Genomic DNA, 13,108 nt, shown 5'->3' with positions numbered 1-13,108 from the left:
ATGAAAGCAACAAAACAAAGAAATAATTTCGGAAAAAAAAACAATTTTTGAAATTAAATTTTCAAATTAAAGAACACTTCTCTGTTAACTGAACATTTTACGACAGATTTTTGTACTTCGATTTCATAACAAATATTGTTATTTTTATCCGACAACAGAAGCCTTTTCCCACCACCTCCCAACCCTCCCACACACTACCATCGTTTGGCTAATTTTTTCTTTAATTTGATTATTGAAATTTTCAAATGTCAATTTGTAGGATGTTTAAATGTAAGCAAGTTAAATTTTAAAACACTATTACACTGAAATACATACATACATATTTATATATTGTTCCATTAAATAAACATGCATTATAATATTATATATAAGAGTGTATATTTAAATAAATATACAACAAGGACTAAATTCTTGTTAACAAACATTTTTTTTATGCTTCTCATTCATTCACTTGAACAACTCGCCCTCTTATTTTTGTAATCCCTAAAATATTATATTATTCGTAAAAATGTTAATAAGTAATGCGTTTAATATACAGAACAATCGACCATTACCACTTTTGAAAAATTTTAAAATTCCAAAATAAATAGAAAACAACAAAAAGAAAAAAAAAAAGAAAATTGAAGTGAAAAGAAAAATAAAAAATTTAAAGCAAATTTTTTTTTGTTAGAACTTTTACATTGTGCAAAGAGAAAAAAACTTTGACCTAATTTCATTTTTTAGTCATTTTATTTATATTTAAGCTGGATTTTGTTTTACATGAGCTCCGAAAACAATTGCAATTATATATTATGACAAAGAGAAAACATGTATAAAAGTAGGCTGCGCGATATATTAATTTTATAGGCTTTCTAAGAGAACTATGGAGTAGGTAATTAAATTTAAAATTTTTTGTTGAATAAAAGTTACTTGTAATAATTTTCAGTTCTATATCACTTAATTATTTTTTAAAATAATGTATAATAGAATTTAAATTCGGATTTAATGTACTATTATTTCGAATTTGAATATTTACTTAGTAAAAGGTACGCCATACTGAAACTAAATAAGGTATTTTGGGATGTGCATTACGCACATTCACACTTGTATTTGAAATCGAGGGTGAAAATTATTAAATATTTAGTTTATTAACGAAAATCAAAAATTATAAGTACCTCAGTTTCCTAGACGTAGTTCTACAAAAAAAAGTAATTTTTCTTGGCGAGTAAAATGTTGAAATTATTATGTTGCATACTTTTAGGGGAAATTAATGTGTTTTAATTTTAAAGGAACTAAATATTAAAACAAAAAAATTAGTAACATTCTGAACTACTCTACATTCAATTTTGGCGAATTTTTTTACTACTTGCCGTATCTCAGGAGAAGAATAATTTTAACAGTAACTTCTGAGACGTAGAGTGCTTTATCATCAAAACTCATTATTGCCGCCCGAAACTTAACAGAAATTATTGATTTATAAGTCATCTTTGCGGAAAATTTTAAATATTGCAATAATTACCGTTCATAAATGTTAAAAATCTTTAAAGGAGTTTAAGCTTTATCTTACAACTCATAAAAGGTTAACTAATTAAATTCTCTATTAGCAGCATAATATCTTCGAAAAAGAAAAATTAATTTTATAACTAAAATTTGATAGTATATTAATAATAATATAGTACAAGACCCTAACAAGATTGAGAGTTATGGATTTTCCTACTATACTATAATTGTATTTTACCTATTTCAACAACTGTTTCATAAACAATACGAATCTTGAAAATTATTTACTTTAAATTTCAATGAAACAAGATTTTTTTCTATATAATTTTGGGCTCTGTTGAGCCCATTCTTTTCAAATATTTAAACTTTAAAAACAAAGTTTAAAGTATTTTTTACTTTTTTTTGTAATTTTACTTTTAAAACGTTAATACACTAATATTATTCCAAAATTCTAAAATCACAACAAATTTTATTTGTTTTGCCATAAGAAAAAAAATGTTTCACAGATGTCAAGAAATATTTTTATTTGGTATACTTACATAGTATGTAGCTATGTATGAAGGTGTGTTTAGTATGAAAACACTGTATATCCTTAAAATGAATATGGGTATTATTTCTACATAGGCATGCGTGTGTGTAAATGTTTTTTATAATGTATGTATATTATTGGGAAAATTTTATAAAAAAAAAATAAGTAATTTGAAGAAAGTTTTTCAACATCGGGGATTAAGTTTTAATTATCTTAAAAAGAAACTTTATCAATAGCATCGATATTAATATATTATAATACTTATTAACTTTGTATATACGACAGTACATGTGACAAAACACTATACTGTATGGATGAGTGTTAATTTAATATTATAATATATCACATTTAGATTTACATTATATATAAATTGAAGTAGATAATATGAAAGAAAAGCAACAAACCGAATCTTTAATGTGATAAAATTGATTAAAAGCTTTGCTTTAAATAAGTTCTTACAATGAAATAAATACAGAAATGATGAACTCCATAGAAAAAATTTGCGTTTTGGAAGTCAATATATTGATTCTAGAAAGAATAAACAAGGGAATATTGTTCAACATGAAAATGAGCTCTTCAATTCACAAAGTATCTCTGATAATTCTCAGATATTCTTATAAATAAAGGAATAAATTTAGGATAAAGTTAATAAAGGAATAAATTTAGGGTTAAGCAGATAGTTATTATAAAAATATTGTTATTGAATCTAAAACTAATACGAGTTCATTATTGAAATTCTGTACACTTTAAATTATAAATCGCAAGGTAATTATAATTTGAAGCATAACAAACAATTAACTGTACATACACTATAAAAATGTATTATAAATTTATTACCAATTGACAAACAGATAATTTCAAAATAATCAGCATCTCAAATCAATAAGGCACAAATATGTTTTTATACGCCCGGTTTTGCCAAACCGCAATACATTTTAGCTTTGATATTAAAACAAGTCTTTGTTCTCATAACAATTTTTCGATCCAACGTCTATTTTTCATATAAATAATTTCAGTGCTCAATGTAATCACTGTGAATTTAAATTAAAATTATTTGTGAATTTAAACGATAGATGCTAATTTAAATTTGCACTCACAAATTATTTTTTGAATGGTGTTGTTGTTTGAACAGTGATAATATTAATTGCTTAGATATTTTATGCAACAATTAATTTATAAAATGTAATTTTAGTAAGAGAATAAATGGGTGAAAAGAAAATTTCAATTATAGTGAATTTATTTTTCCGACATTTTGAATTATCTTAAAATATTTCTCAAAATCTATAAGATTATTTTCTTTAACTCTGTATAACAATGTAAAAAAGCTATTGAATATCATTTCTTCCCTGTAAAAGGAACATTTCTGTCAACTCTCTCTTATAAGAAAAGAATTTGCATTTTTCTCTTTTTTTATTATTACTACTCCCTTTTGTGAAGGTATATGTGGGTGTATGTGAAAATTTCGATATATTATTGGAAAAAATGCTGACAGAACCAGAGTAATTCTTCGGAGCTCTCGGAATTCTCGTGGCAAATTAGAGAGGTAGTATTTAAGTACAATTAATAGATTTTGTGAAGCGTCCCAAAATTTTGTAAATTTTTCAAAGAAATAAAATCTATTGAGAAGTGTTGTGTTATAATTTACAAACTCTCTCTAATTACGCCATATGTAATGCAAAATTTTAAATTAAGTTTGATGTTATCCTTGATATTTTCGAACCTTCTACTCCCAAATTTTATTCTATTTCTTTTTAGTTTATAACATTGATGATATATTTTTTTATTTTTTTGCACTTAATTGCGTTTTGTGTATACATATATGTTTCAAATTTGTAATGTGTAAGAGATAACATTTTCTTTATTAATAATCTACATAAACATTATGTGTATTAGCATATATTGTAATTGTTTTTGATTACACTAGAGAATCAAATATAAAAATAATATTTTATTTTATTCAAAAAGTGAGTTCAATGCAAGGAGGACAAAAAAAACATAATAAATTCTCTAATGTTTTGTATTAAGAAGAAAATTTTGTAATTCAATTTTCTTTTTGTATGTTAGTTGTTTTTTTTTCACTTTCTTAGTAAATAATTTCTTATAATTCTTTAGAATAAAATTAAAATTTGCATAAATTTTTCTCTTTCTTATCATTTTATTTAATTATAATAATATTTTTATATAGAAGATATATTACATACCTACTTATATATATATATATATATATATATATATATATATATATATATTTTGTTATTCATATAATAACTACGTAATATAACAATAAATTTGTAACACATATTGTTTAGAAATGTACTAGCGACTGTATACAAAATATTGTGTTCGAGAATTTTTCATTGTAACAGATCCTTTATAAGAAACGTTCGTTACCAATCAACACAACAGATGTGTAGGTATTCATACAATTAAATCATTTGACAAATTGTTTCAATACTCTTCAAAAAAATTATTAGGTGAATGTGAATTTTTGTTTTGTGTGCATAGGTGTTGGTATTGCCATATACATATCTTGTTCAGTTTCATTTTGTATTACTCACTCAAAAAACCATTACTTTGACATATGAAAATAATCGACTGAAAAATGAATTAAAAATAAATTTGGATTAAAATAATGGTTTGCAAAGTAGCACTTTTCCATTGAATAAATTAAAATACTGTTTTCGAAAACAATTTAGGTATAACAATATAATATAAATTATGTATTTTAATTCGTATGTCAAAATATATGAAACTTTTGCATATATTTAGGATAAACAAAAAAAAAGAATAGTCGCATTCGACAGTTAAATAGTTGTTATTTTCTTGCATTTGTAGCCTATATCCTCCATCAAAGAGCTGTCATTTCACTTTCAGAGAGAGGAGACAGGTTAAAAATTTTTCCTACTGTAAAAAATTCCTACTAAATATCAAAAAATTTGTATATAAAAGTACTAAAAATAAAATTCTAACGTAATTGTAGAATTGTTTTAGTTGCACGAATTCTAGCATGTAAAACAATATTGAATATTACTGTTAAGATTTCTCGGAAATTATATAACTTATTATAATTTCCTGAACTTCAAATGCACTACCTTTTTGTTGCCAAACTTTCTTTACCTGGTTTAATAAATGCGTAAAGTTAGTTTTTCTATTTTAGTAATATTCAAGTGAAGTAAGTTGAAATTTAGAAGAAGTAAAATGTCTTCTAATTAATTCTTCGAAACCTAATATACTTGCGCAAATTAGTCCTAAAAAGGGAACGAATGATACTGTCTAAATTGGAAATCAAATTTTGTTATGATTTCTCTAAATATTTTTCATGTATTAATTATGAACGAAAATCAGATTCAAATTTTCAAAAACAATTTATAAGATAAAGTTCCCATAAATTTTTTTAAGTCCCTTCATTGTCATAATTTGAAGTAAAACTTCCGGGTGCGAATCGGAATAATATGTTGAAAGAAGAGCTGAAATATGTGCATATTTCTCTTCATATGTAAGATGTTAGGTTTTATAAAACTTTTGTCGACATTTTCTCATCAAATTTCCTTGACGAATTATTCGAAATTTTTTAAACTTGTAGACCATACTGTAACTAATATTCTTTTTTTTTTATAATTAATTATAATATCATTGTATTTTGATTATCATTTTTCACTTTTATATTATTTATTTCATCTTTTTCTTCTATATACATAGGTTTGAGTATATTATACCATTATTTATTTTATTACTCAATTACATTTGACTGAAAATCTATATCTGGAGTTTTGAGAAAATTTTTATGATCTTGGTATAACAAAAGTTTATTATTTTTATTTTTCTTTTTTCTTCTAAAGTCATAAATTTTAGTAATTATTCTCATTCCCTTCAATTTGTCACAACTGATGTCATTAATCTTTTTTGAGGGTTTATATAAAATTAATTTCAAAAAATATAAAAAGAAAGGTAGGTATGTCTTAGAATTAAAGAGGCGGTTTCAAAAAATAAATATATAATTTTATTTTGAATTGTTTGTCATTTGTAATAATATTTTTTTCTCTTTTAATTTTCATCATTTTTAAATTATTTTGATTGTTTGTATATTATGTTACATATGTCAGATCTATTATATTTTAATTTATATAACTCAATTCTATTTATGTGTGTATATAAATTAAGAAAAGGTATATGTATAATATATGTACTGTCTTCTATAGAAAATAAAAACAGATATTTTATTAAAAAACATTTAATTCCTTTGAAAAATAATACAAAAGGTGTAAGCAAATTGAGTTTCGAAAGTCGTACCAAAAATACAACATTGAATTGTGTGTATATACGTAAAACACAATGTAAATAATATGTATATGTAAGGATTAAAAGTAAGGAAAAATTTTGTAAAATATTTCAAATGTTATACCATAAAATCATCATAATGACAGAGAAAAATAAAATCTTTATCAAAATTTTGTTGATTGTTTAATAAAATTGTAATAAAAATATAGTGTGTTATAAATAATTCAAGCAAATAATTCAAAATCTGGTTTAAATCAGGACACATTAGATTATTTTTAAAATTAATTATTAAATTATACCAATTTTTAAAAATTATTTTAAATATAAAAAAATTGACCTGATTAGCACATAATTGACCGCGATGTGCATTGAGGTACAAGCAAGCAAAATATTAAAATTCAACAAAATTACGTCAAGTAGTTCCTCAGATATTCTAAGAAATGTCAATTCGGACCGCGGTCAGGCTTTCAATTTACAATTTTATTACAATTTTATTGTTTAAACACTCTGAATTCGCATATTAAAATTCAAAGAAATGAGTTGATTATTCCTTTTTATGCTTAGTAATGTAAATTTGCCCCGTAGTAAACGTCCAATCGCTGGAATCTGATTTCTTTCAAAAGTTAAGTGGTTTCTCGTAATATAAAATTATAGGCTTATATATAAAATTTTAGTAAAATACGTTGATTTTTTTTTTGGATATAGTGAAAAATGTAAAATCAACCCGTAGTAAGTATTCAGTTCAAGAGGCCTTACATAATTCCAAAAGTTGATCAAACTATTACATTCTTGGTAAAAATTCAGCTATAAATTTTCGTTAAAATTGGTTCAACCCAAGTTGAGATTCTGATCTGTACACACAGACTGCCAGACAGACCTCTAAAAATTGTCTAAGTCGGCTTTCCTAGCATGGAGAAACACATTTCTGCCAAAAACTCGACTCACATAACCTTTCTTATTTTATGAAATGCGGTCGGCAAAAAAGTTTTACCTATTTCGAATTCGTAATGATTTTATAACTCTAAATATTAATTTTTGGGGAAGTATCTAAAATCAAATGAAATATTTAAAATGAAATATTTTTTTCTTCTTTATATAAATTTCAAAAGGAAGAAATTCGGGACAACATTTTAAATAAATAATATACGCAATCAGGACATATTTCAAATTTAAAGCTTCATTCTAGTTGAAATTTGGAATTTTCGTTTTAAGTATATCTAAAATTTAGAAAGTATGTAATAAGAAATTTTGATAAGAATGAAAAAACTTTTAAATAATATTTGCATTAGAGAATAAATTCTTTAGCATTAAGTTATTTATGAAACCTCAAGAGACAATTTTTTTTAACACAAGACAAATGGGTATACCTACCCTAGTATACAGTATGTATATAGTATATATAACATATAGAAGACGTTCGTATGTTCATTCGTATTCTATAACTTGAACATTATAATGGAGACTAGCCTTAAGTCAATAAATTAAAAATTTTGTTTCCTATAGTAAACAGAAAAGAGAAAAAATATAAATAAGAAACAAAACGAATTTTTCTTTGCAATTACTTTTATTTTTTGTTTTCTCGACGGTATATTCTTTAATAGTATATTCTTCTATATAAGGATACGAAAAATTCTAGTTAAAAAAAGTTTTAAGAATCTAAAAATTTTACATTTAATATTTTTTTTAAAGGACTTAGGTGGTTGAAGAACAAAATGTAAAAGGAATCTAAATAAATAAGAAATGAGAATATACGAAGGGTTGACCGTAACTATGTGACATCTATATGAATGGATTATTCCAAGAGCTACATAATAATTTGATACACTGCACCAAATCTGTTATTGATTTTTTTATAATGACTTTGTTATTCACTCATTTTGTCATTCATAATTCACTTATGAATTTGTATGGCAGCTGCCATAAGCAGTGAAGTAATCCAAAGAAGATTTTTGTCTGAGATTTTGGTACAGTAGCTTCAAAAATTTTCGAGATGTATTATTTACGCAAATAGCTTTTAAAATTGTATGACAGCTATGCCTAAACAATTCGAACACTTGATCACATCCAGATCAAATAAGGTTCTTGCGTTCATTTTTAGAAACTGTTTTGTGAAAATTTTGATAAACTTAGCTTAATTAAGTTAGCTGGGAGAACAGAGGAATAGCTTAGGACTCAATGTCGAACATGAATATGTATCTATATTTCAGATCTATATTTTTCAGCAATACAAATTCATAATACAAAGAAATACATAAGACACAAAAATACAAACATAAATTAACATTTTCTAGGATCGAAAGAAACATTGCAAAAATAAAAAAAACTGTTGGATATCCAAAAATAAACCATTATAATTTGTTTTATTGTCCGACTTACAAATAAGAAATGGTGTCTTAAGTTTCATAAAATAACTTCGAAAAAAATCTTGTGTCGATATTAACTTTAGTTCTTGAATTACTAACTATTTTATATTTTCAAAACTTTACCATTTAAAAATTTTTTAAAGGAAATTTAATATCGATTCTTATGGTAATTTGGTAACTATGTATTGGAATTTAGTGGTTCAAGTTATGAATGAGTAAGAGATGAAGGATGTTCTAAAATATCTATTCAAATCAATTATATTTTTGTTTTGATTCGTTAAGGTCATCAAAAAAAAATTATTCAAATTTTCAATTAAGTTTCTCCGCAAGTTTAAGTAGTTCTATACTACCCCGTAGTATAAGAATTTTTAAATTTTCGTACACTTTTTAACAATATTAGTAACTTTTGGTATATTAAAATTAAACTAATCCTAAAATAGCGGAAAGATTTTCAATTACTACTTTAAAAAACTTAATGGTTTTTACATTTAACTAACGTCATTTATTCAATATTTTAAATTTCTGTATATTACGACTTGATGGTGGTTATGTAATTTTAATTTTTATAGTGTGCTCATATAATATAAGTATTGAGGTGGCATTACATAATATTACATGACATATATTTTTTTTATAAAAGAATATTATGTATAATTTACATACCAAAAATTCTATACATCCACAATAGGTCCCACACAATCCTTCAAATCATTTGATTTAGCTTTTACATGACAACAATATGGTTGATGTGCCAATGCTGGAATATTTGAAGAAGAAGAAGAAGATGATGAAGAAAATCTTAATCTAGATGATGGTGATGATATATATGGTAATTGTGTTGATAATATAGGTGAATCAGGCGGTGATGGTACAAATGATGGCGAAGATATTAATGGTGTTGAAATATTTAATAATGGTGACGTGTTAAAAGCTGTACAACGTATTGAGGACGATGATAATAAAGGACATGGAATATTATTACAGCTTTGTAAGACTTGATGAGCTGAAGACAGATGTGGTGATGTTGATGTTGTTGACAACGAATTAGTACAAGATGACGATGATGGTAATGATGTTGATGAATAATTTTGTAAATTGCAATTATTACAAAAGGATGTTGTTCCTTCTTTAATTTTTTCAGTCTCTTTAATTATATAAAAATGTTCGCGTAATGTTGCAGCAGCAGCAAAAGCAGCTGCATTAATATTTAAAGATGTATGTTGACTGTTATTATTATTATTATTATTATTGTTATTACTATTGTTATTATTGTTAAATGCCTTTTTAGTTTGTGATGCTATTCTATTACTATTTATATATCTATTTTTACAATTATGTTGACATTTTCTTTTATTATCATATATAATAACATTTGAAGCATCTTCATCAATTCCCTCAGCTAAAACAATATCAACTGATGTTGTAGAACAGCAATCATCATCTTCATAAATATATTCTTCATATTCATCATCATTATTATCGAAGGCATCATCTACATCACCATCATCATCAACATCGTCATCATCATCAATACCGTCAACTTCGTCATCAGGAACATTCGTTTTTTCATCTATTGTAGATAATATTGAAGATGGTAATGATAGAATTGGCTGAATTTTATTAGCTTCTTTAATTTCTATTATAGATTTTGCTATAGCTGCTGCCGCTGATGTTTGTTTTTTATTAACAATTGCCTTTGATTTTAATTTTAATAAGGGAGAATTTTTTTTATAGTCAATATAATTATTTTTTCTATTCTTATGAATATTATCAATATCAATAAAATCACTGATAGCACTTCGACTAATATTACATCCGATATTGCTTCCCTTACTAATTTCATTACTTTTTGATGTTGGAATACCATTTAAATATACTAATCGTGCTGAAGAGCTAATATTATCATCTCTTATAGTATTGATAGTATCAGTGTCTTTATAGGTAGTTATCATACTACTAGTAAATATTTCATTATTATTGCCTTTATTACTACTACTACTAGTGTTACTAGTAATGTTACTAGGATCCTCGTAACTGATATAAAAATTTTCACAATCGCTTAAATTACATGGCGGACAACAATGGTATAAAATTTTATTTCTTTTATGAGAAATATTATTCTCTTTACGTTGACTGAATTGTAGCTGATGTTGTTGTTGCCGTGGTAAAGGATAATAACCTTTATTACGTAATTTTACAAGCTCAATTTCATTTCTTTCAATAAAATTTATTTCCTTAGCATCTAAACACGGTTCATCATTTTGATTTTGGTTATGTATATGACAACTATGTTGTTTATTCTGTAGTTGTTGATGATGTTTTCTAGATTGAGTTTTTGGAATTTCTTCAAATTCATCACTTTCATCATCGTTAATGTCTTCTTCTTCGTCATCCTCGTATTCTGATGATGCCTCATCCGTTAGAATTCTATCAGCATGGCCATTTTTTTGGCTATAAAAATTTTTGTTTTATGTTTTCGTATTTCATTTTTTTATGATAAAGAAAAAAAATGAAAAAAGAAGGACGAGAACAAGAAAAGAAAAAAAAAATATTTATGTATAAATAAATTAAATGTCAACGTATATTTTGTTGATTATTATTTTTTTCTTTCTGAGGCAGACCGTTTGAACTGTAAAGAAAAATGAATATTATTGTTGTGATATTTTCAGATTTAAGTATCGAATTTTGTTAAGGAAAATTTGGAAAATATCACGTTTTTTTTCCTCCACTATACATATATTTATTGTCTGGATTTAAAATCTACAATTTTGAAGAATTTGTTGAGAAAAAAGCAATAATTATGTTTTTTAAGAAAATTAAAGACCCATTATAGTGTGGAAAAAAAAATTTTGGAAAATTCCATATTTAATTTACTACCAACATTAATTATATTTCAACATTAAGTTGCAATTGGGTTTGTGAATCTCTATAAAATTGTTTTTCATTATTCATTACAGGACATGGAGATTCTTTTTTTCGACCCAATTTTCAATATATTTTATAATTATATTGAGAACATACTTTGTAAGGGAAGTTCTACTAGAAAAATTATGAGCTCGACTATTAATTTTGTAAATATCGAATTTGAAAGTTAAAATTACGAACAAATTAGCTAATAACATCTCACAATATGCAAACTGATTTGAAAATCGTAGATTGAGTTGTTCTTTCGGTACGAAAATCTTATAAATTTTTAAAAACTTTTTATAGTTCTGCAACAATACTAATTAATATTGTCTGCCTCCATTATATTAATTATTGTTTTATATTTTCTTTTCTTCTTTTTTATTATAAACTTACCTGAGCAGATGAAGATGTCGATGCCGATAACGACATTTTTCTGCTTCTAATAATGATTCAGCTGTTTGTACAAATGGTCTATGTGGTCTACCAGTTGGTAAATAATAAACCAAACAGGTAACACCAACTAAAAACAGAAAAAACATAAACACTATGTCAAACATCAGAAGTGAATTGAACGTCATAAGCTGCATATTATAATTTAACCGAAGGTGGAAGAAAAATTTTGTTTTTCTTTTCCAGTCCTTTTTATTTTTCTGTTGGTTTTTTTTTTTGTTGTAATACAAATATTTTCTTCTTTATCTTATCTATTTATACTTTAAAAATTCCTTTTTAAATTTTTCTCGTATCTCATTAAATATTTTCGTGTGTTATATTTGGAAGAGGTTTTAATGATCGTGACGTTCAAAATTTTTTGAATTTTTTTGATTTTATTAAAAAAATAAAATTAATATTATTTTTTTTTTTTGTTGTTAACATCATTTTCAGAGTACATTATTGAAACCATCATCACATTTATTGATTATACATGCTACTCTGTGTGTATGTGAATGCGTTTGTGTGTATGTTTTTTGAAGAATTTTTTATTTTTATATTTAAATTTTTTAATAATAAAAAAAAACTAATATTATTTTAATTTTTTCATGTTCAATCACTTTATTATATTTTTTTTTCTTTTTCAAAAATTTTATGCACTTTTTTGCTATTTTATTGTATACAAAAGTCACCAAAATAAAATGAAAAAAATGAAAACGAAAAATCAGAAAAAAAATATTCAAACAAACATTTTTTTTTAGCACAAAATGTCAAAATGCAAATTTTCTTCTTCCTATATAATAATTGTTATATGACAGGAAAATGTACACATATGTACATTTTATTATTGTATTTTTTTTTTTATTTTATTTTATAAAAATGTTACAACATTTGGAGAGAAATCTCTCTGCTGTTAACACAACACTGTTAAAGAAAAATTCAATGTAATAAATTTTATTTCTCTATGTTGTGTACATATACTGTACTACTAGTATATAACAATATAGAGAATCTCTTAAATTTAATTACAAATTTTCAAAGAAAAACAAAAAAAAAAAAAAATTTTTTTTTTTAACATATCGTAACGATATTGTAAGGGCACGTACTATATGTAAAATTTTAT

The 13,108-nt window shown here is 24.5% G+C and overlaps 1 protein-coding gene across 2 annotated transcripts in view; it reads right to left on the bottom strand.

Annotated features, from left to right (window-relative positions):
• The window catches only part of LOC129609901 (probable basic-leucine zipper transcription factor E), a 30,133-nt gene extending 17,521 nt beyond the window's left edge, over positions 1–12,612 (bottom strand). Inside the window, exons 1-3 of one of the 2 annotated variants that reach the window (XM_055522146.1) lie at positions 11,950–12,612; positions 9,758–11,100; positions 9,313–9,406 (exon numbers count right to left, since the gene is read on the bottom strand). In XM_055522146.1, coding sequence (XP_055378121.1) covers positions 9,321–9,406; positions 9,758–11,100; positions 11,950–12,143 — 1,623 coding nt within the window. In that variant the 5' untranslated portion in view covers positions 12,144–12,612 and the 3' untranslated portion in view covers positions 9,313–9,320. Of the gene's footprint in view, positions 1–9,312; positions 11,101–11,949 lie in introns of both variants that reach the window. The other variant, XM_055522145.1, reaches the window with a different exon arrangement.
• Between the last annotated feature and the right edge of the window lie 496 nt (positions 12,613–13,108).

This window comes from Condylostylus longicornis, unplaced genomic scaffold, assembly GCF_029603195.1.
Source record: "Condylostylus longicornis isolate FDR11 unplaced genomic scaffold, ASM2960319v2 ptg000040l, whole genome shotgun sequence".
Lineage (NCBI taxonomy): Eukaryota > Metazoa > Arthropoda > Insecta > Diptera > Dolichopodidae > Condylostylus > Condylostylus longicornis.
This window is presented reverse-complemented; position numbering and strand designations above follow the sequence as displayed.